The following is a 25007-nucleotide window of genomic DNA, read 5'->3' as shown; positions in this document are numbered from 1 at the left end:
TCTCTTTTAGCACAGACTCTAGTCCTTAACCAACCCTCGTATACTTTGGAATGATTTTGAGTTCCATATCTGAGTTCTAGAGCAGCTACCAGTGCTCTATAGTTATGCCTGTCGTCTGCTGACAACTGTCCAAGTATTTCCAGTGGTTGTCCCTTCAGGCTCGTTGCCAGGTACACTGCTTTCTACTCCTCTGTCCATCCATTCATTTCTGCCAGGAGCTCAAATTGTGCTCTATATGCTTCTCATGGCGCCTTCCCATCGAATTCATGTCGCTTCCTTCGTACTAAATCACCCCAATTACTGACATTCATGTCTGGAATGTGACTTCTGGCAGGACTGAAGATGTCTGCATTAGTGTTTAGCTGCGGGGTCTGGAAGGGGCTTCCTGTTGTCTGGGGCTGATTCGGTCCATAGTTAATATATCCTCTATGTGTAAAAGACAGTAAATCGTCCTTTAATGTATTTAATTCACTTTGAAATTTACTAATCTTTTCCATTTGTGTATGCTGGCTTTCTTTCAACTGTTGGAGACTTTCTTCTTGTTTATTTTATTTCTCCTCCAACCGCTGCTGTAGTCTCTTTTCTTGTTCATTTCCTTTCTCCTCCAACCACTGATGTTGTCTCTCTTCTTGTTTATTTTCTCGTTCTTCTTGTTTCCATTCTTTTCCTCCAACAACTGCTATAATCTCTCTTCTTGTTTCTTTTCTTTTCCCTCCAAAAACTGCTGTAATCTCTCTTCTTGTTTATTTTGTTGTTCGAGCAGTCACTGTTGTAGGTTTTCTTGCCCCTGCTGTTGTCTCTCTTCTTGATTCTTTTGCTGTTCTTGTATTGCTGTCATCAAATCTGCTAAGCTGTAGTTTGATTTGCCACTTCTTGTTTCCATCTTCTTTTTTTTCTTTTCCGTCCCACTCTCTGACACCAGTTTGTTACTATCTGCTTGTTTGATAATTTCTGGTAAAAATTATTTCAGAGAAACTTCAGCGATACAAGTCCCTTCTTGATTAAAACCAGTTTATTCTTTCTCTATACAAACTTTGTAATACACTTAACAACTTTTATAACATACCCTATAAATCACAGTGATTCACACACTTTATTTATGGTGCCTACTGTTCGCTTGACTCAATTATCTATCTATCTCTTCAATCTATCTGCCTCTGCCCCCTGCTGGTTTTTCTCACCAGGCTTATACAATAAAAAAGAGGGCACCTCGAACAAACTAGAGTTGCCAGGAAAATTCATGATCCTTCCAGAAACTCCAGCGCTCATGCTCCCAGCATTGTGTGACTTCCGCTGTCGTAACAATACTGTATGTACAAGAAACTTAGTAAGTAAGTAGAATTTCTAATTAGAGGTTGTTTATTTGTCAAATCAGTCCTATTATTAGTTACATGAAACCAAAGAGCAGAGGTTTGCAAACTATGTGTCATGACACACTAGTGTGTCACAAGAGTTTCACCAAAGGAAAAATAATTAATAACATTGAAAAAACCTCTACAAAACAATATTGCATGTGGCAGCAAGGGTGTCACACAAATCAAGGTAAGTGTGTTAGGGTGTTGTCATTGAAAAAGTTTTGGGAACTACTGATATAGATTGTAACTTGTAGAACTTAATGTTGAAGAAATAAAATGTTTTTGCTATCAGAAGTGGATTGGACTTTTTTTTTATTTTATTTTATATTTATGTTGATATCCATCATTTGTTTGCATAGTATGCTACTTCAGAATATTATAATTTTCCTTGATACTTACCTCCCCTCACATAACAGATTTTCTTGTTCAGTGTTGCCCCTATATGCACACTTTTCACTCACCCCTAGCCTTGATGCTCCCACTACCCTCACGTGTTTACACGTGATACAGCTGGAGTTAGGGTCACATGATTCTAAGCATATTGTACATGTTTTATCAAGATTATACATTATATATCAAACAATTTTTGATGCACAGATGATAACAGCTCAGCCCTTTAAATTCTATTTATCATACTTTCCTTTCAAAACTTTGGTGCAAACTAACTTATTAGTTACTTCTGGGACTCGACTCACTCATACGTTATTTGAATCAGTCTGGAAAAAACACACTACTTCTGTGATCATACAGAGAATAGTAAGCTCTTTTATCAGATAGAAACTAGGGTACATCTATTGTCAGACCAAGAGTAGTAAGGCATTTCTGTTATCAGACTGAAAGTAGTGCAGTACTTATGTTAACACACATAGACTACTCAGCCACTTCTGTAATCAGACGGACTAGTAAGCTACTTCTGTTATTGGACTGAAAGTAGTGCAGTACGTATATTATCAAACATAGACTACTCAGCCACTTCTGTAATCAGACGGACTAGTAAGCTATTTCTGTTATCGGACTGAAAGTAGTGCAGTACTTATGTTATCAAACATAGACTACTCAGCCACTTCTGTAATCAGACGGACAAGTAAGCTACTTCTGTTATTGGACTGAAAGTAGTGCAGTACTTATGTTATCAACCATAGACTATTCAGACACTTCTGTAATCAGACGGACTAGTAAGCTACTTCTGTTATCGGACTGAAAGTAGTGCAGTACTTATGTTATCAAACATAGACTACTCAACCGCTTCTGTAATCAGATGGACTAGTAAGCTACTTCTGTTATTGGACTGACGCTGATAATGTATTTCTGTTAGTAACTTTGTGTTCAAAACCACATAAGTGTGTTACTTGTGTAAACAGACTGACATTAGTATGTTACTTCTGTGATACAACTGACACTAAGCTTTTACTCTTTGAGTCATTTGCACTAATATATTACTCTTGTAGTATGTGAATTACATAATCAGATTGACACTAGTATGTTACTTCTGTGATACAACTGACACTAAACTTTTACTCTTGAGTTATTTGCACTAATATATTGCTTCTGTAGTATGTGAATTACATAATCAGATTGACACTAGTATATTACTTCTGTGATACAACTGACACTAAGCTTTTACTCTTGAGTCATTTGCACTAATATATTGCTTCTGTAGTATGTGTCTTATATAATCAGACTGACACTAGTATGTTACTTTTGTGATCATTCAGGCACTTTTATGTTAACAGATTTACACAGACAAGTTACTCCTGTGGTCACTGACACACTAATATTCAATGTATTTTTGTAAAAGGAGTAACACTAAATGTTTATTCCTGTGGTACTGATGTGAATAAGCAACTTAATAATTAGACAGACACCTGTATATTACTTGTTGTCAGATTTACACAGACAAGTTACTCCTGTGGTCACTGACACACTAATATTCAATGTATTTTTGTAAAAGGAATAACATTAAATGTTTACTCCTGTAGTACTGATGTGAATAAGCAACTTAATAATTACACAGACACCTGTATATTACTTGTTGTCAGATTTACACCGATAAATTACCGACATTAATATGCAAGATTTCTAAAAATAATAACACAAGGTTTACTCCTGTAATAAGACTGATACTGAGAGTTTATTGACACTACTATGTAACTTCTGTGACACAAAATTTACTCCTGTGATATTGAGAAGAATAAGTAATTTCAGTGATTATACAGATAGGTTATTGCTCTGGTTGCTGATATTGATATGCAGCTTGAGTGAAAAGAATGACACAAGGTATACTGCTATGATATTGACACTAATAAGAAATTCCTGTGATAAGACTGATACTAATAGGTTACTGATATTAAGAAGCTTCTTTAAAAATAATGAAAGTTTAAACCTACGTCACTGACAGTAATAAGAACTTCACATGATCATATCGGTATGTACAGTTTATTATTACGTTTACTGACATTGATATGCAACTGTGAAAGTAATGACACAAAGTTTACTCCTGTGATACTAACACTAATAAGAAACTCCTGTGATAAGACTGATACCAATAGGTTACTGACAATAATAAGCAGATTCTGTGAAAATAATAAAACAAAGTTTACTCCTTTAATACTGACACTAATAAGAAACTCCTATGATCAGATGGACACCTGTATAGTGCTTATTTGATCAGAATATTTACAGTAGACACCTAGTGTTATTTTTAATGAGCTAAAAGATGGATAGAAAACTACTGAAATTTATGCTGGAATTGTGGGTAATTTTAAAAAGCACACATGTATATTCATGTTTATCAGGTTTGGAAATAAGGTAATAGGCTTGTAATGCATAAGCTTACATACAAAATAAATAAAGCAATGAATAATTAAAATTTTTTTTTACAGTAACATAAATTGTACCTCTATAATTTACATGGCTTTCACACACTTCTTAAGATGTTTAAAAGCCAATCAGGTAAACAAGTTGAATATACGTATTTAAACCCGTCTACAAAAATAATAACCATTTGAAGTTAAAGATGTATCAATATGTAAAGAAGACACTCATAAAAAAGTATATGTCCACTCTTCTCACTCATAAAATATATAAAAAAACTGGTCAATACAAGGTACTACCGTAACTACTTGTTTTTATAATCCAAAAAACATGATTTCGAACCATAATAGAAACAGAAAAAAAAACGAAAAAGAATTATGGTCTTATCTTACTATTAACCAAAATGGGAGAAAAAAATCTGAAACATTAATTTCACTTTTCAAAGTAACTCAAAACTAAACCAGCTGATAATGAGCATTAATCAGTAAATTAATAATATATGTATAGTTTAACTATAAACATTCAACTTGAAAGAAGCTTTAACCATTAATGCACTTAAAAGTTCTGAGAACCTCTTAAAATGATGGTTATCTCATTTAGTCAGACCATGAGGTATTTGTATCAAATAAACAATTAACAAAATTTTAAATTAATCATAACTATAAAATAATAAAATTTTCTTTTGGTTTATTTTAACACCAGACATTAACATATAATGGCATATGAAACAAGATGAGTAGGTGTCACTATCCTAACATTAAGTTCCTTACCCGTCTGTCGCTACACAAAATGAGTAATCACTTCCTAAGCCTTTATCTTTAAGCCAATTTTCAAACTTTTGAAGCACCTCTGGAAATGTATCAGCACCATCAATTGTTTCCTATAAATAAAAACACTTTTCTGATGATTATTGTAACTAAAAATTTGTATAAACTTACAGAATTAAAAGAAAGGTCATTAATTTTACATACATGAACTAAAATATACACCTTAGAGAAAGAAATGTCACTAAATCTTTAAATGTGATAAATTAATCTACTTATAGGGTGATTACCAAATGCAAGTTCAAACCTTGAGAATTAATGAGCACTGACTTGTGTGTAGCATCTGCAGTTGTACTGGTCATATTATAGACTAAGAAAATAAAAATATAATCATAATATAATAATAAACATTTCTTTTAATTATAGGTATTTAAAGATATTTTCTTTCAAACCTTAACTACTATCTCTAGGACAAATGAGCATATAAAAGTAAAATGACCATGTACCACTACCCAGATATCATCTGTCAAAACAAAGTTAAAGATACAAATACATATAAATAAGGAAATGCTACAGCAATCCAATGAAGTCAGATTAATACAAAATTATGTTATATAAATAACAAATTTTAATAAAATACAAAATATAAAACAACTGCAATTCTAAGACACAGACGTAACAAGACCTATTACTTCAAATAACCAAGCATTTTTTATATGATGCAATATGTACAACATCCCACTGCTCCAAGAATCCCTCTTTAAGAAAAAGCTTCAGATGCATATATCCAAAATCTGCAGGCAATTTTGCCTTTTGTTAGGTCACGTTCCCTAGTTTAAAATTTAAACAGTGTTGTCACCACAGTGAAGCTAATGTTATCAGACAACACTCTTAGTTATCTTATTACTTACTTCCAATTAGGTTTTATACTTTGTAAGATAAAGCTATAATAATTAAAACTTTTATATCACAGATTCTGTTATCATTTCTTTAAATTTGACTTATTTAGTTTACTATAAGAATACATGGTCAACACTGATTAATTCAAAATACTGTATTATTATAGTGGAAGTTTTTTTTCATGTAAAAATTAATAAAAATTTGGTTGTAGAGTTACCCATCAAAGTTTTAAAAGTTGAAACACATCATCATCACAAAAATAAAATATCACAGTAGTTAGCATGGAGAAGTTAAACAGTTTTTAACACAATAATACTATACTATCCAAATAGCTTGCTAGTTTAATTCACTCCCTAATGTTTTTCAAACTTTGCAAGACAGCAAATGTTCAAAAAATGCAATTTTTAAATACTAGCACAATCTCTAAATTTAACAAACATGTAACAAGTTAACTACACTGATTTAAGAAACATTCTTGAAAAATAAAAAAGTGGGAATCCACAAAGACTGAATTAAACAAACAAAAAATTCTGTTGATGTGTAATTTTTAAATATAAATATTTTCTTTCATACAAATTAGATAGCACAACATTCTTTTTAAAAACAATTCTTAAATATCATTTTCAAATGTTCACAGGAATCCAATCCTTGAGACTGTAACCAATAAAAGGAGTGAACAGTCAATATAGTACAGTGGTTCCCAACTACAGGTGCACAAGATGGTTGAAAAAAATATGTTTTAAAATATAGCAACTGAATTATATGTTTTTACAATGTAACTTAAGAGCACATTAAACTGTTAATACTGTACAAAGTGGTCTGTGAAACTTTGGAGTTGGGACTAGCTGGTTATCAGTTGGAAAATGAATGGGAGCCAAAGGTTTAATTGCAATCAACCAAGTAAAATATCTTTATGATACCAGACTCTATTAAAGAAATTGGAAACAGTTTCCATAACAAAACCATTCCTTTGGTATAGAAATTGGAAATATGCCATTGAAAAATGTAATTTTTCATGTTCAACTTGATAATTACCTCTATGGTAAACATGATTATTAGTATACAATCTAACAGTCACCTTCATAGTGAATGGTGATTTTTAACACATAATTTAGCAATAACCCCGAAGCTGAATATGGTCTTTAAAAAAATGCACCTTTTTGGTAGAAGCCTGGACTGTATAAAATCTGATGAAATATAAACAATTATGTTCGCAATAAACATATCGATTTCTTCACAAGTACTGCAAAAATATTTGATTGAATGAGTAAGAATGCTGGATCATCTCATCTAGTTTGTTTGTGATGATTTTTTTCCACAAGATATGTAAATTAATATTGAGACAGATTAAAAAAAAACTGTGTATATATCTGTATATTAACTCTTCAAGTTAAATGAAAAGACCTAAACTTGTGGAATCAGTTAAAAAAGCTTTTGAAGAAGAATGGTTATTAGATATGTTGTGAGAAGATGAACATACGCTAAATAAAGAAACTGATGAGCATGAGAAAACTTGGTCCCACTAAATCATTATTAAACTATACCTGTAACGGACATAAAATAATAGGTTCATACCTGAGCATCAGATAAGTCAATGAGTTCTAGTCCATTGAAGATGAATTTTTGTACTCGTGGACAATAATGTGAGTCAGAAAAATGGAAGATCTAAAAAGTCATTTTTCCACAACTTTGACTTTAGAGTTTTAAAGTATAACACAGAAAAATATGAAAGAGAAAACACCCACATTAAAACAAATTCAATTTACAGTTACATTTGTTAAGCCTAACAAAATCTTATTGCTTAAATAGCTAGGAAACTTTACATCACTGTAATATTTTTCTTATACTACAGAAAAATCAGTACTCCAGTTAAACTTTTGGTTTCCACAGGTCCAGCCCAGATTATGAGTTCTGGGTCTGAATGAAAGGTCTTTTAACTTGCGGCAGACAGAGAGACATATGAAATAAAGCTGGACAATTAACACAATTACCTATGAACATTAATTATTATTACTTGGGGCCATGTAAAATAATCAATTAATAGTAGTTTCAACTATTACAGTTTTTGATTATTCAAACTATTCAGCATTTGCAATTACAATTGTTATGAAAATAATAAACTATTTAAAATTAGTTTTTCTGATTATTCCAATTATCTAGTAATCAAAACATTACCATTATCATTTTTAATTATCATTTTCTATTAATTAAAGTTTGTTCAGCTTAATTAGTGTCACCACTCAAGAAAATAATAAGCTAATTAAAATCAAGGTTTCCAGATATTACTATTTTTCATTTACTCCAACTATCCAAGTAATCAAATTTTGCAATTGGTCGAATGTAATCAATTACTACTGATTAATTGATTAACAAGTTCCACTAATCATCCAGCTCTATTTTAACACACTTTTGATTTGAGCTCTGTAATTCACTAATTATGTGGAATGTGAAAAACTTCAGTCATATGTGATTTTTATTACTTTTATTAGGTTTATAGGTTTTGCTGTGTCAACTTCCTCATATTTGTCCAGCAACTTCATTACAATAAGCCTGATGCATATTTTAATTTAAAAAAGTGCCTGAAAAAGAAAAAAAGATTAAAAAAAAAAGACATTTCTAATACTTGCAAGGGAATAAACATTTAAGTTTTTTCTGTTAATGGACATATTTTTAATAGGTGCAAAAGAAATATCAACAGCCACTTAGAAATATCTTGTGGTTTGCCTCTCCATTTAATTAGTGATAAAATTAAGTGACACAAAATGTCTTAACAAAAAGGAATTTACACAATGAAAAAGTTGCCAAAAGTGAATTGAACTTTGTAAGTATGAGGATTGTTCTAAAAATTTGTGGCCCAACCTAAATGAAACTGAAATGTATGATTTTTGCTGATAAGTATTAAAGTTGAACCTTTTTATGATTAAACAACACATAACATAAAACAAATTCATTTTGTGTTACAGATTTTTAAAGGAAAGAAGTAAGCAGCGTTAAACATCATAGAGAAGATTGAACTTTGTGTTGTGATCAAATATTTTGTTGAATAGAAAGTGATTCAATATCTAAGCAGCTATGAATGAATCTATAAACTGTAGAGATCTTTAGAATATAATGTATCTCCTTTTCATAGATAATTTATAACCTACTGTACGGCAGGAAATTCACAGCAGCCAAAGAAGCAACTGCTGCCACAGTTTTCAAAATGGCCGTGGTGCCCTCACAAAATCAATGGCCACCTTTCAGTATCCCTTTGGCCATCATGCCCTCGTGATCTAAATTTGTATTGCATAATGCAGTAAAGGGAAAAACATTGGGAGATCACAAACATTGGACTTACAACCTATATAAACTACCTCATTATGATTAATATATCACATAAAATGCATGTACTAAGAATCTTCAGTGTGGTATGAATCAACTACACAAAGTGATAACTTCACTCCCTCCACTATGATTAATATATCACATAAAATGCATGTAGTGGAGGGAGTGAAGTTATCACTTTGTGTAGTTGATTCATACCACACTGAAGATTCTTAGTATAATTAATATATCACATAAAATGAATGTAGTGGAGGGAGTGAAGTTATCACTTTGTGTAGTTGATTCATACCACACTGAAGATTCTTAGTATGATTAATATGAAATTATTAGTAGCAAGCAATTCAAATTGGCCCTCAAACAACAAAGATTCACAGTGACAGCAGTACGTGACGATCAAAGTCAGCACATACATATGCTGGTCAAATACTCCTTACATTAAACATGCTGAAAAAGAAGCTAGTTAAGAGGGAGAATGGTGTGAAACTTTTCTCTGTGGCAGCCAAGTGCCAAAAATTGGAATATTTTTTTCATTGGTAAATATGTAGATTTTTCCTGATTTTTTACAAAATGAAAGGAAATATGATATGTCAATAATTTGGCTTGATAAATTTTATGTGCAAAGCCACCAAAACTATTACATTAGCTAGCTAGGATTAATGTTAGTGAATTACAAGTAGCAAGTTGCACAATGCAACGTGTGATGATGAGTGATTTATAGGTTATGATCATGTGCTATACTGTAGTGTAGGCCAACTTACTGTTTATCAGCACTAGCCTACATTTGAAATCATGTGAAAAATACTAGTAGTAGTATTGTTTAGAAACAGAATGTTGACCTTATGTTGTGGCAATGTGTCTTTCTCTCAATCTGTCTGTCCATTAAGATTTTGAAAGGGCTGCTGTTCAGAGACTGTAGCTGATTTTCATCAATCTTGGTCAAGTAGTCAGACATGTTGGGGTTGAATTTTATTGGAAGGAATTAGGTCTTTAAACTTGTCCTCCTCCCAGGGATTTTGTCTGATCAATCTCAAAGTTAGATAAAGTAATAAATGGATAAGAGGTGCATAAAAACTGTATACAATTCTTAGTTCAAAGGTCATTTGGGGTCAGGAGGGAGCAAAAGCTAGAAATCTTAAAAAGCACTTGTTCTCTTCATGTGTAAGTCTGAACTGTATCAAACTTAGATAAATTAGCAAGTGGATAGAGATGCTTGAAATCTGTTCATGATTTGTAAAGTCACTAGAGGTCAAATCCTAGAAACCTTTAAAATGCTTCTCCTCCCAAGGATTTTGTTTGATTCTTCTCAAAGTTAAACAAAGTAATAAATGGAGAGAGGTGCCTAAAGGTTGTATACAATTTTCAGGTCAAACATCATTTGGGGTCAGTTTATAAGTTTCTTCACCATTTATTTTTAAAAGTCACTAAACTATCACTTAAAAAAAGTGAGCCAACTGAGCTACTACATCTCTAGATGGTCTAGCTTTTCTTTTGCTAGAAGAAAAGCTTCAGTTTTATTGAAGAAATGTTATGAAAGCCTGAAAGTATTTTAAATAACATTTAAAATAATTTGGCACATTTTTCTAGGGAAGGTCAGATTCTGAAAGCTGTCAATATGTAGTCATCCAATATAGTTGAAGCATCATCCTTCAGGATAGGCTACTATATAAATAATATTTCCTTTCTAGTTTGGTGAATTTGTTTCCTAAACATTTGATAGACTAGGCCAGATAAATCTAGGTTTACATGTAAGTGCAACTAGCCTAACTTAAGCTATGTTACTAATTGAAACTTGCTTATTATAAAGTAACATAATTATAAAATTCTCAGATGCATTCTTTTTTATTTAGCTCACAGCTCTCCTGTTGTGATACTTCTAGTTCTAACCATGCCAAGGATGTGCCTAGGTAGAAAAGATCTTAAGTCTAGTACTAAACCATGTGGAAAAAGGAATCATAACCCAAAACTTGAGACAGAGAAAGGTTGGGATATGATTGGTTGGAGTTTTAACAAAAAGATGGAATTGTTTCTAAAGTATGGTGCAGTTGGTGCAAGAAAAGTATCAAGGTTTGAAACCTGATGAGTATAATGCCCTATATGATGGACAAGTGAAACTGTGATATGGAAGCATTTAGGCATATCAAATATTAAAGAGGACACTGCTAAAGGTTATACTGCCTCTAAATCTCTTCTGTTGGCTAAAAAATGCAGAGGTCCCTGTTACTGACACAAAAATTTACAAATCTCTTGCAATAATGGACAACGACTGGAAGGAGAAAATAGGGAAACTCTTTGACATAGCTTACACAGTGGCCTATACAGAACAATCATTCAATTTCTATGAAACAATGGTAGCAGTTGAGAAGAAACATGGTGTGAAACTGATGGGACTTCACTGCTGAATCTATGCTTGATGATTTGAAAGAATCATTCACAAAACATCTATTCTATTTCTCTTTGCTTGTCAATGGAAGTACAGACAAATCCATATCTGAGAAGGAAGTTGTAAGTATTAAGGTGACTGAAGATGGCATTCGAATAATAAAACTGCTTCGGTATGTGTTTATTTCTAAACATATTCTAACACTTTAAATAAAGTTCTGGATGAGGAATAATCATTAATATTGACATGACTCAAATTTTCATACTTACTGCAGCTTCTGAACCAGGGTGATCCTTTGCACGTCTTGAAGTTCTGTGGTCAGACATTGAAGCAATGAATATACAGAAAGATCAGATGTGCTTTCTATATTTCATTTCTTGATGAAGCATTATGAAAGTTCAACTAAATATCATGTATACATATATTTTTCCCTACAGCATTGCTGAACCAAGCAGATGTGATGTCAGTGAAATTCATGATGCAATCAAAGATGTGTGTGCAGACCTTGGTCTAAATCTCAGCCAAAGCTTGGTGGCCTCAGTAGCTAATGGTGCTGCAGTCAATTTTATTGAAGTGAATGGTGTCATAACCAAACTCAAGCAGAGCATTCCATAGATGTTAAAGGTGCACTGCATTGTACACCACCTGGAGCTTGTGCTGAAGTTATAATTTTCCTATACTGAAAATATATCTCTAATAGGTACTTACTTCTTCTCATATATATATAGATAGATAGATAGCTATTCTCGTTCAATGCTGCCCTCTATATGCAAAATTTTTTTCACGTGTCACAAGCCTTGCACTGCCACTTACCCACAATTATCATAGTTTACTGCATCTTGTATGCAAATCATCATGCAACAACCCTCCACTAATAGGAGTGCAACACACCCTCCTGAAGCATGTGGCTCCCTCTATTTGATTCTACCAAACTATTACTTTAAATTTAGGTAAGAAAGGAAGCACCTGTTTTCAGTGAGGAAGTGTGAGGGGAGGTAAGTACCTATTGGAAATATATTTTCAATACAGAAAAATTATAACTTCTGATATAGTACACTACCTCCCTCATATATGTAGCTAGAATCCCACATTGAATAGGAGGAGAGACTGGTGCGAGAGATATAAAGAAGCACCCTTTGAAAGTCTCCAAAGAATACCCTATACTGATGATCCTTGTAATAAAGAATCATCCTTGAGAGACTGCACTTCTTCTCTACCAGATATACTCTTTGACCAGTGTGCAAAGGAGGAGCACAACCAAAAGGGAGAGAAAATGGTGGAATTGGAATCCAAACCACCTAAAAAACACACTCTTAATCTCATTGAAGACAGGCTGTAGATGAATCCTCTACAGACAGTAATATGGGGGAAAGTAAAGCTTGATGTGCTCCAAGGTGTAGAGTGGCTAGGGAGAAATGGACTGTATGCAGCCAGTGAACTCCAGTCCGTAACCAAGCGGTATCGGGAATATAACCTCAGATCCATGGTAGGAGGAGGGCCCACACAGTCTTCAACTCAAGTTCCATTGAAAGAAAGTATATACTGTGCAAACCGATCTGCAAAACAGACATGTGTGCAATTCACAACTAACCAATGTCCGGGAACCCGACATCCGAATGATGGTAGTAACAGGCAACACGTGTGAGGGGTTATGTTGGTTGGTCCTGCTCAAAATCCAAATCAGCCACAGGGAACCAAAATCTGTGATGGTAGAATGAGAGATCCCAACAGAAGGGATGAACTGCAATGTGATGGACCAACTCTAAACCAACAACATCTCCTCGGACAGGACCATACAGCATTGGAGTGCATCACAAACTTCTGGATACCACTGCATGGAAGTGGATTGCCCCTAAAATCATATGCAACTGCACCCTCTGAAGCTGGGGGCAACATCAACCCTCGGAGCCCACCATACAGAGATTGAGCATTTTTATTATTAGTGTAAATGTGCAACCTTGTCCCATTGGGCAGGACCGTACAGTATTGGAGCTCATCGCTAACTTCCAGTTACCTCCGCACAAAAGTGGATAGCCCCTATAAATAATATGCAGCCTCACCCTGTGGATAGTCACAGAATCTGGTTGCAATATCAATCCTCAGAGCCCACAGAACAGAGACAATGCACATGAATGGAGGACCAGCAGAACACCACTTCCCTACTCTGAACTGAATGTGGTTGCAGTAGTTGTATATTTAGTTATTTGTGTAACATCACATTCATGGTCCACCATCCCAGCATCTTGGAACTGGAAAGTGGCAAACTCCCATACTCCACTTCTAAAATAGGGGGAGGGGGGGAATGCAGTGGAGAGTCCAGAGGAGCACCATTACCAGAGACAATGAAATGGGTGACCACGAAAACCTTATATTGGAAAGCAGACCACCCCTGATTTATTCAATCTGAGGGACAGCAGGGATGGGCGGCTACCCCCTTCTGCTAAACCCATGTAAGTTCATGGGTTAGTACAGTATGGAACAGGCATACTTATGGAGCAAATATATCCCAAGAGAAAAATTTATGAGCAATCTTGTGGAATACCCCCATCTCAACAGTGTGCATTATGTGCCATTGGAAATATAGTATTTTATGATAGCAGCATGGCTGAACAGTGCAGATTTGTGATACATTAAGTATATCTGGACATGCAACACTCACCACAGAGTGGTATCCTAACAGTAAAAAAAGTGACACACCCTTGAAAGAAAGTATAATGTACATAAAAGAGAAAACTTACTCATTCACAGTTTCACCAAAATTTGTTAAGGATGGCAACAGGTGGAAGATGGTATCCCAATGAGGAACAAACAGCCACCAGTGGGAGACGAAAGTATGAGTAGTAGTCACCACATGGTCGCCTGAAGAATTTCCTCCAATGGATGATGGAGGTGAGACACCAGGGAAAAGGTAAGGTGCTTGATCTGATGTGATGACACTTATAACAGATATTGGGAAGAAGAAGACAAGGAGGAATAAACCAATCGAATCAAAATACAAACCCAATTGGTAAGTGTTGAAGGAGAAAATTCATGAGCAGAAGAATGTTGCCAGGGAATGAAAAGAAGGGAACAAGAACCATGGAAAGAAGCTGTGAGAGAAATGTAACAATGAAGAGCACATAATGAACATAGAAGCCTATTAAGATCAGACCAGGAATAAAGGTGGGAGATGGAAGGAAGCAAAATCAGCGAGAAGAAAGAATCACCTTCACAAGCTGCTGAAATCTTGGAAAAGAAATATTGATCCCGATAAAGGAGAACATATGTGGAATGGTACAGAGTGCAGGAGGCGTCAATGGCAAATATATCACACCAACAATGTCCACAGGCTAATAGAGCTAATGTAGGGCTTAAGGGACAAGTGAAACAAAGAACAGGAGGATAAAAATTCAAATGGAGGTAAAGTAAGGCAGTGAAGAACCATACTGACATCCCAATCCGTAAAGACCTCTCAAAGAGGAGGTTTATGAATCCAGAAGGAACATAACAACGTGGACAGGATACGAGAGGTAAACACAAGATGGTATCAGAAAAAGCAGGAGTGTGTGAAAAAGACCCCCAAGTGGACAAGATGATGGGTAATGACAGAAAAAACTGGTTTGTTATTTCAAGTCAAAAGCTTTATTTTGTTGATGTTCTTATTACAAAGACAGTGGTACAAAAATACACTGTTTTTATCTTAAATCTAGTATACTGTTACTTCATAAGTCTCATTGGTTAAAGTTAATACTTATCTTCCTGGTAAACATAATCTGCAAGGATAATCCAGCTTCCTAAGCCCTCAATGAAAAAAAACTAATGTCATATTTACTAAACTAATTGGGAAACTCATTAGTTTGTAAATACAGCATTAATGTATACTGTGGCCTTAGTGCCCTCCAGTGAATTTTTTTTGGCCTTGGTGCCCCTAAAAATGACGAGTTTCCTGGCCTGCTATTGGCATAAAACACTGTAGCATCTTCCAAATATAGACCAGCTAAGGTATCATTATCTAAAACCACAACTGTAACATACTAATACTATCAAAGCATAAAACTTGTACTACTTTATATGCGAGTTTGAATGTTACTGCTAAAACACAAGAAAAAGAAACCTACGTTTTTCGATCAACCTATAGCTTTATTCAATTTTGTGAAATATGTACCTTGTATTATAAAAATACAATGACGATTATTGGTTTGCTATTCTTCACATTGTATATCCATTATAATGAGAAGAATCATAAAAGAGACATTTTTATGGTACTGAAACACTTTTAATTGAATATTTATAAAAGTTATCAACAAATGTCCTATTAAAACATCATTCACTTCCTTTTCCCTACCACTTTGATTATAAGTACTGCTCTCTGAAATAAACACTTTAGTAGTATTAACTAAGTTTCAATAAAAAGCACTTGTCCAAATTAGAAAACAAAGATTTCATGAATAACACTTATGCTTTTGATAATCTAAAATATTATTGTTAAAATAAGTCTTAAATAAAACCTTCAGAAAAAGAAAATACCAGCTGACAAGATGCTTATACTCATTTAAACAGTTTTTATCATGCCAATACTATAATGTAGTTCTAAATACACAACATAAACACAGTACTAATTAGTACTACTAATTCTGTTGTTAATAATAAAGGTAATTTCTAGTATTTTCTCCAACCAGTGCCACCCACATTTACTTTTAACCAAACTATTAGCTTCTCTAGCCCTCTCTTCATCATGCTGATCAATAATATTTGGTACTTTAAAATTCATTCCAGCTTTAATTGAAACTAACTTGCAAATTTTCAATGCATTTCATACATAAAAAATTCACACAAAAAGAAAATGAGTAAATGAGATCCAGGTGATATGCAAAGTAGCAATAAAGTCATTCATGACAGATTAATTTCCAGAAACTGTAAAAAATAGAAATGATCAGAATAGTAACATGTAGGAAAAACAAATCAGAAGGACCAAGAGAAATTAAAGTTGGGAGATGAAATTAACTGTTATATCAAAGAATAGTGTGATTTCAGTGATGTCAGAAGAAGGTGAGCAAAAAGGCCTTATTATGACATTCATAGGTGTCTGCAGAAATTTTTCTAGGTGGGGTGGGTTGGAAAAATCAAGGGATGGTGGACCCCCCTTCAAAGTCTTGCCATTACAGTCAAAAGAATAGGCAAGTTCTTTGATGATTTGAGTGATAATTACCATGTCCAATACCCACGAAGCTGCCATGGTAGCTGCATTTTTCAATATTTAGATACAGGGCAGGTATCCAAAGATTTCAAGACTTTTATTAGAATTAAAAATTAAGTGTAATAAGTAGCGTGAAATTGTGAAGTGAACAAGCACTTGTAAATTCATATACAAATGGTGAATGAAAAAGAAAGAATTATGTTTCTCATTGTACAGGGAGGGAGGGCAACTGCCTCCCCCCCTACAGACACCCATGATGACATCATTAAAGAAAAAAAATAACAAAAGAATGTGAAACTAAATTCTGTAATGGCCACTGGTTCATACAAAAGATTTAATGAGCTGGAATCTTGATTCTGTGGTAGAGCAAAAGCTTAAGGAAAGTAGAAAAAGAAACTACTGTCCTTGTTATCACAAAGTGCAATTTACAATCAAAGTTCATGGGAACAACACAAAATGATAATGCAAATAAAAAAAAAGTAATTAAGAGCTTAAAAGACACAAATGGTTGGACAAAATCACCTTTACCTATGTGAAGAGGTAAAACTTCACAAAACAAAACTCTCATACTACACAGTTATCAATAAGACAATAGAGAATTAGCTTAAAAAAACTTCCCAGAGGCCTTTTCAAATTAAGAATGATAAATCAATATGATAAACATCCTTCTGCTTATCTTATGATAAACACAAAAGTTTCAGAATGATAGTAACAAGATGCAAGAGAAAAGCTTAGATCGACAGTGTGGCAAATCCTTGGGGTTCTGAACTTTTCACAACCGATTTCTATGCACAACTGATTCAAAGACTGTATATATATATATATATATATATATATGTGTTAAAGACTTTTTTTTCTTTTTTCAAGAGAGAGGTGAAATTGAAATGAGAACCTGTGAAGTAAAGTCCTATTGCATTCTTTGATTGGCTGTACCCTCCGCTGTGGACTGCAGTTTCACCTATTGAAGGCTCATAACATTATTCACATACCTAAATTAATTTAGGTTACTATATGGTGAAGTAAAACAGACTCAAAAACCCCATATATATTATATAAACTTCACCATTATAAGAGACCTAATGGTATTTCTTTGGATTGCTGACCCAAGCTGTGCTTATGATCTTTGAAGAAGCAAAACTGCAGTCCACAGCAGAGGGTACAGCCAATCAAAGAATGGATTACGTCTTTACATCACAGATTCCCTTTTGAATTTCACCTATGGTGAAAAAAGAAAATAAATCTTTAACACGTATATATATAAACATTAAACAATTGGTCTGCTGTATAATACTGAATAATGAATTTGACAAAATGTCATAACATACCTAAGTTAATTTAGTTTACTATATGGTGAAGTAAAACAGACTCAAAACCCCATAGATATGATTCAAAGACTATTTTATTTTGTTATTATAAACCTGTATGGCTCTTTGCAATTTTTATAGATGATTTTGAGGCAACAACTCTCAGTAAGCTGGAAAATGGTACTTGGTAAAGAAAACTTTATTCCACTAGACCAATGTTGCAGATCACATGTTGGAAATTTTATTCTTAGTAAAAAAGTTTAGTATTTTAACATGTCCGTTACATATAAGTTACAATAATAGCACCAACTACTATTATAAAAGTTTATCACTACATTTAATGGTTCTCGCTATTCAGCTCTAACTTCTTTGATTATAAACAACTACGAGAATATGTAGACTGAAATTTACTATTTTTCTGGGGTAACTTTTAAACCAATATTTAACACCTTGTATTTTTGTTTTTAAGTCACATGTTAATAATTCTAAACTCTTAAGGATATAAACAAAATGAGCGTATATTAAATAAAATATGTTATCATACCTGTGAAATGCCAGTTAAACTTCTACAAAACTCAGATAACTGTGGGTTCAGGCTAGGTTTACAATATTCGTGGAAAGTGTCAACCTGGAACAGTGTCACTGATGAGTTAAGTTACAACAGTTTAAAGATCTAAATAAAAATTACACACACCATGAAACCTTTAGCTGCTAAATTAGGCTCTGATAGAAATGGTAAAATTTATGAGAGGGAAAGAAAATTACCAGAAAATATTTCAAATTTGCATCATAATTAAACAATCAGATGGTAAAAAGGATATCAAGCACTAGTTGAATCTTGTACCGTTCTCTATTTTAAACAAAAGGTTTTACAAGTTTTAATCACACTACATTAAACTATCATAGTAATATATTACTATTGATGGTAATTTTCTCTACTTAAGAAGAAATGTGATTAGTAACAGTTTAAGATTATCAATAAAACTTTTGCATGAACCAGATATTTCTTACAATTGCTATAACCACAAACTGTGGGAGCCTAAAGATGTTTTATCTTGTTTATAGTAGTTTGTAACAAATATGAGCACAAGCAGCTCAGCAAAAATAAATAATCCTGAACTTACAATTGCTTTCTGCCTTGTATCAACCAAAACAGCAGGGAATTCAATTATTTCATGAGGGTAATCTGGAACTTTTGCTCCTTCACAAGTAGCTTCAAAGTCAATAACACAGAGAAAATTATAGGGACAGCGAGCATCCTTATCTTGTTTTTCCAATATCTCCTTTTTCTTCAACTTTTGCTGTTTATAGAAGTTCTTCAGCCTTCTTTTAAGAACATCCACCTCACCTCTATAATTTTTATTACAAAATTATCAAACTGTAAAACACAAAAAGCAATGTATACCTAGATACATGTACATATTTTTTTTCTGTCAAATATAAAATTACATGAAATGTTGATGGTTGATTAATAGATTTTGTTTAGTAAAAGACCAACTGATTAGTTGTATAACAACTCTTTTTTATCTATTTTTTCAGCAACTTGAAATAATCAACTAATTATACAGTAATATTTTCCCTTAACATTTCGAGATGGAAACAAGATTCAAAATCAAAGACATATTTATCATTATTATTACTTTGAACCTACAATTCTTGGTTCATATGCCAAGAAATAAGCCTACTTTCTCCACTTTCACACCACCCTCTGAATTATTTTTAATACACATTTACTCAATAGAAAATAACTACATATCATCATTATACTCACAGACCTATAATCATTTCTCACAAGGTACAAACTCTATCTCAATAATAGTCCTTACCAGATATTGTCACATTTTCTCAATCACTGTTGTTGGGAGGATGGAAGGATCAATTCAAATGTCAATTTCAAATAATATACTCTATCTATATTATAGGATACTAGTGTACTATACCTCTTTAGTACTTTCATATGGTGTTTCTCACACTTCCAAATTCTGATGGAGGCGAGTAATCGGGAATAGGACTAACGTCCTAGTTCGGACACCGGGTGAGCATGTTTTGGTGTGATGGGGATTCGAACCCACAACCCTCAGATTGCAAGTTCAGTGCCCTAACCACCTGGCCATGCCGGGCCATTACATTATACCTCTGTTATAACCTCGAACTGGAATAATACCAACAATGATAGAGGTAGTAAATGAGTATAAAGAAGTAGAAAAAGAAATTATAGTGTTGGCAGAATCCGAGCAAGCAGAATCATGTAAAGGCAACCTATAACTTACCTCGTGGTACACATGCTAGAGCAAATGACACCAGCCTCAAAGGCTCCAGTGTTACTTTAGAGAGTAAATTGGAAATACATCCAGTAAATAAAAGGTATGGAACTCCCAACTGCTTGTCTCAAGTGACTAATGTAAAAAACCAACCTCAGTGCTACCTGTCAGATCACCTAAGGTAATAAATAGTCAATTCATACAGTGACTGGTTTTTACATACGTGTAGGCCAGATTATTTAATAAGTGTCCGTGACTTGTTGGTGATAAATTTCACAAACAGCACACAGTTCACTTGTTTTAAAATAATATATTAAAACAAGTCAAATATATGTACAATTGTTTGTTACACACTTAAATACCACAGTTGTATCCAGACCTTTAAGTAATCATCTCTTTTTGTCAAAGTCCACATAGGCTGGTTCCATTACTTTAGAACACAATTCAGAAGAGAAATTATTTCTTTTCTACTCTGTTATTACAATACATTCTGTGATACCTTCACTTTAGAAATCACCACTATATGCTCTTTATGACTAAACTCATAATCATGCAGTCTAGATCTATCTCTATCTAACTAACTTACTATGTCTTACTCGAACTACATGTTGTATGCATATTTATAGCATGACTGAGGCCTAGAACATTCTACATACTACGATATATTATGATGCAATAATACTCAATCAAAACAATGAGAAAACTTAGAAGGTTTTGGTAAAATGACACAATAATACAAAAACTGCCAATTCACAACAACTGAGTTACACAACGTATGACTTGCACAGTTACATAAACAAACCTGCGATAAACTATTACTTGTAAAAAAGAAAACAATTTAACACTCGCTCTATACTTAAACTATATAAATCACAACACTCACATTAAACTTAAACAGTCGTGTATATCGAACAATAAGCCCTTCTTTAAGTTCACACACAAAGTCTATTCATACAGTCTACACCAAGATTTGCAGTCCTCTTGATGGCCTCAATGTGGAACCAAACATCCTGGAGGTACAACACCTGCCTCATGATCCTAGCACTGTCAATTTTGCACCTCTGGATGTATGCATAGGGCTAATGGTCTGTCTGGATGATGAACCCTTCCCATAGAGGTGGTGCTGGAATTTCTGGATGGCAAGTACGATGGCCAGACACTCTTGTTCAATCTAGAGTAGTTCTTCTCACAACTCAACAGCTTTTTACTGAAGGACATTACTGGAAACAGTCCATCTCTGATTTTTCCAAAAGTACTGCTCCAATTACAACATCTGATGCATCGGCCTGAATGATGAATGGTTTATTTGATATCTGGCATTCTAAGGATTGGCAAGCTTCCTGACATGTTCTTCAGCTTCTGGAGTGCCATCTGATGTGGTTGTTCCCACTTTACCTTGTTGGGTTGGCCTTTTTAGGTCAGATCAGTCAGTGGTGCAGAAACTTCAGCATAGTTTGAGATGAACTTATAATATCCTGCTAACCTCAGGGAGGATCTAACCAGCTGCTTGGTCATTGGAGCTGGTGCAGCTTGTATGCAGGTTAGCTTCTCCTCTTCCATTGCGACAAAGTCCAGTATGGAACACCTGATGTAGCACTGAAATGGTCTGATTATTAGACCTGCTGCCCTCACTTGCCAGAACAGCTCTCTGAGTTTCTCCAGTTGGTCTTCCTATCTGCCTTTGTGGGTCAGAATGCACATAATGCTCAATGTTGGTGGTTTTGTGCAACATCTTCCTCATCATGAGGTTGAATGTCATTGCTGAGTTGACTAAACCAAACAGCATCCTCTTGAACTAGTAGCATCCATCTGGTATCAGAAAGGCTGTCTTCTCTTTAAATCCTGTCTCTGTCGGGATCTGTCAATAACCTTTACTGAGGTCGACTTTCGAACAAGAACTTGGTCTTTTCTAATTTTGTCATAATATCCCATGGGTTGCTCATAGGTTCAGAGTCAAACTTTGTCATGAGATTCAGCTTCCAGAAATTTGAGCCATCCCTCTTTTTCATGATTACCACTGGTGAATAGTGGGGTGAATCTGAAGGTTCGATGATTCCGGCTTCTAACATTACCTCGACTTCTTGCTTGATCAGGTCTCTCATCACACAGGGCATCTGGTAGGGCTTCATCTTGACTGGATCCATGGTCATGGTCTCAATCTTGTGTTGCACAAAGTCTGTCTTGACTGGTCTATCTGTGAAGACATCTGCACAGTAAATCTTGTAGTTCTTTCTTCTGCTTATCAGTCAGTTCTTCACTGATGTTAACATCTTTGTACATCTCATCTCCACCCAATGGTCTTTCATCTCATAGGTCTTCATCTTCTTCCCACAGCCACACCTGCAATGTCCATCCATGCCTCAATAGCTGCACTAATTAAGTGTTTTCCCTCTCAAAGTATCTCTTCAACAAATTGGGGTGGTACATCTTTGTCTTCCCATCCACTTCCACCTTATAGTCCATTCTGTTGACCACTTCCTAGACTTCAAAGGTCCTTTCCACTGCAGGGTGAGTTTGTTGTTGTCTGTGGGTAGCAGATCTAAGACCTTCTACCTGACCTTGAAACATCAGTCCTTGGCCTTCTTGTCCTAGAAGTGCTTACGACTGCCTTGAGCTGCATAAAAACTTTCTCGAGCAAGTTGATAGATCTCCTCTAGTCAGTTTCTGAGGTCTAACAAGCACCGATATGTGTTCCTCACTTTTGACTCTTCTTCTCCTGTCCGCAGTTCTTTCAATATCTGCATTGGACCTCATACTATTCTTCCATACAGTAACTCTAAGGTTGAAAGTCCAGCACTCGCTTGGGGAACTTCTTGGTAAGCAAACATACTGCCTGTCCTAGTTACGTTGTCTCTCCTGACACATCTTCTTTAGCGTATTCTTTAAGACTCTATTGAGTCTCTTACAAAGTCCATTACATCCGAGGCTGTATGGGGAGGTAAAGAGCTGCCTAGTGTTGATGAGTCTGCACAACTATTGCATCATTTCTGAGGTAAATTACGTCTGTCTAGCACTTAAGACTTCTTTTGGAATGTCTACTCTGCAGAACACTTCCAGGAGAGTGTCTACTTCTCTCTCCATCCCTATGTTTGGCAGTGTTATGGCTTATGGGTAACATGTTGCACAGTTGACTACTGTCACCATATACTGCTTGCCTCCATTGAATACAGGTGCTAGTAGTCCAATCAAGTGCAGAGCTACTCTGCTGAATGGCTTTTCTATGAGAAGCATCTCACCCAGTGGCACCTTGGTTATTCTCCCTCTAGGTAGTGTCCTTTGGCAAATGTCACATGACCTGTAGAATCTGGTCACATTTCCAATGACCCCTGACCAATGAAAGTTGCTGGTGATTCTGTCTGCTGTCTTCTTCGCTCCCAGGTGTCCTCCCACAATTGACTCGTGAACCAACTTCGTCACTTGAGTGTGGTATTCTGTTGGTACTATGATCTGTTTAACTTCCCCAGTAGAACTGCTTTGATAGATATGTTACAGCACCCCTTCTGATCCTCTATTCTTTAGGTCAGTTTCCTCTTTGTCTTGTGCTCAACTTTCTCCTGAGCACTTTATTCTTTCTGTGGGAAACTTTCTCAGTGTTCCATCAATCAGCACACACAGGTGTATCTTGCTCATCATTTGGTCATCAGATACTAAACTGGTTCTCACTGTTGCACACAGTGTCTCGTAGGGTTTTCCCTTTCTTGTCCCCAAAATAGCCTTCACCTGCTGGCATATTGTCGTTTGTTAGCACCTCTTAATGTTTGTCACATGCTCCAATCATCACTGACACTGTTGACCCGTTTGCTAACTTAAGCTGATTATCAATCATGCACTGTTTAATCATGATAATACACTTCCTTTTTGTGGTGAATTTGATGAGTTGTCTTGGTTCTGTTTCTTCGGACAGCAGCACCCATGATAAAAGTCACTCTTTTCTTCTTTCTTGGCAGCACCATCTTTATGAGTAGCTCCAACTGCTTTATGTTGAGATTTCTGCTGTTGCTAGTTGGTGACAGACTTGCACTCACTCAAAATGTGCCCCATAGGAATGTATGGGTACGCGGCCAGATATTTGGCCATGACCAGGTATTGGGCTACCCAGTAATACTTGGCTCCAGCCAAGCATCGAGGTTAAAAACAGTCAAATCTGGGTAATTGAAAATGGCAACTAACGCTGTACTGAAAGTTACAATCAATAATTGGTTTAGTTAAAAAAACAAAGACTGATTGCCTGCTGAAAGTCAGGGATTCAGAGAATAATAGGGAAGGTGGGGGTTTTAAGAACAATAGTGGTTAGGGGTTGAGAAGTTGGGGCTAGGGATTGAAAGCTGAAAGTAAAACTTGAATGTTGTGGTGGTGATTATTCAATTAAATGTAATAAACATCAATTTTGTTTTTGTTTCTAATTTTTGTGTATGTTGTTGTGTTTGTTTTGTTGTTATTTTTTAGGGGGGGAACCTGGTCTCTGTTGACACCTGTTCCGGGCCAAAAGCTTAGTGACCGGGTACCCGGATTCGGTATTCGGCCAAATTTTACTACCCGTACATCCCTAGTGACCCATTTTATAAAAAGCATAGCATCTCTTCCCCTTTGTCTGTTGACTTCTTGTTCACTTATGCTACACTGTTGGTTATCACAGTTGTATTCAAAGCTTTAAATAATTGTCTCTTTTTGTCAAAAATACATAGAGGTTTGTTCAATTACTTTAGAACCCAACTGACAAGATGAATTA

General features: G+C 34.9%; 1 protein-coding gene across 1 annotated transcript in view; it reads right to left on the bottom strand.

Annotated features, from left to right (window-relative positions):
• The window catches only part of LOC106462934 (3'-5' exoribonuclease 1-like), a 50881-nt gene that overhangs the window by 14110 nt on the left and 11764 nt on the right, over window positions 1-25007 (bottom strand). Inside the window, exons 3-5 of the mRNA XM_022390332.1 lie at window positions 19142-19367; window positions 18562-18645; window positions 4940-5049 (exon numbers count right to left, since the gene is read on the bottom strand). Of these exons, the coding sequence (XP_022246040.1) occupies window positions 4940-5049; window positions 18562-18645; window positions 19142-19367 (420 nt within the window). The remainder of the gene's footprint in view (window positions 1-4939; window positions 5050-18561; window positions 18646-19141; window positions 19368-25007) is intronic.

Source organism: Limulus polyphemus, unplaced genomic scaffold (genome assembly GCF_000517525.1).
Source record: "Limulus polyphemus unplaced genomic scaffold, Limulus_polyphemus-2.1.2 Scaffold1285, whole genome shotgun sequence".
NCBI classification, from domain to species: Eukaryota; Metazoa; Arthropoda; class Merostomata; order Xiphosura; family Limulidae; genus Limulus; species Limulus polyphemus.
This window is presented reverse-complemented; position numbering and strand designations above follow the sequence as displayed.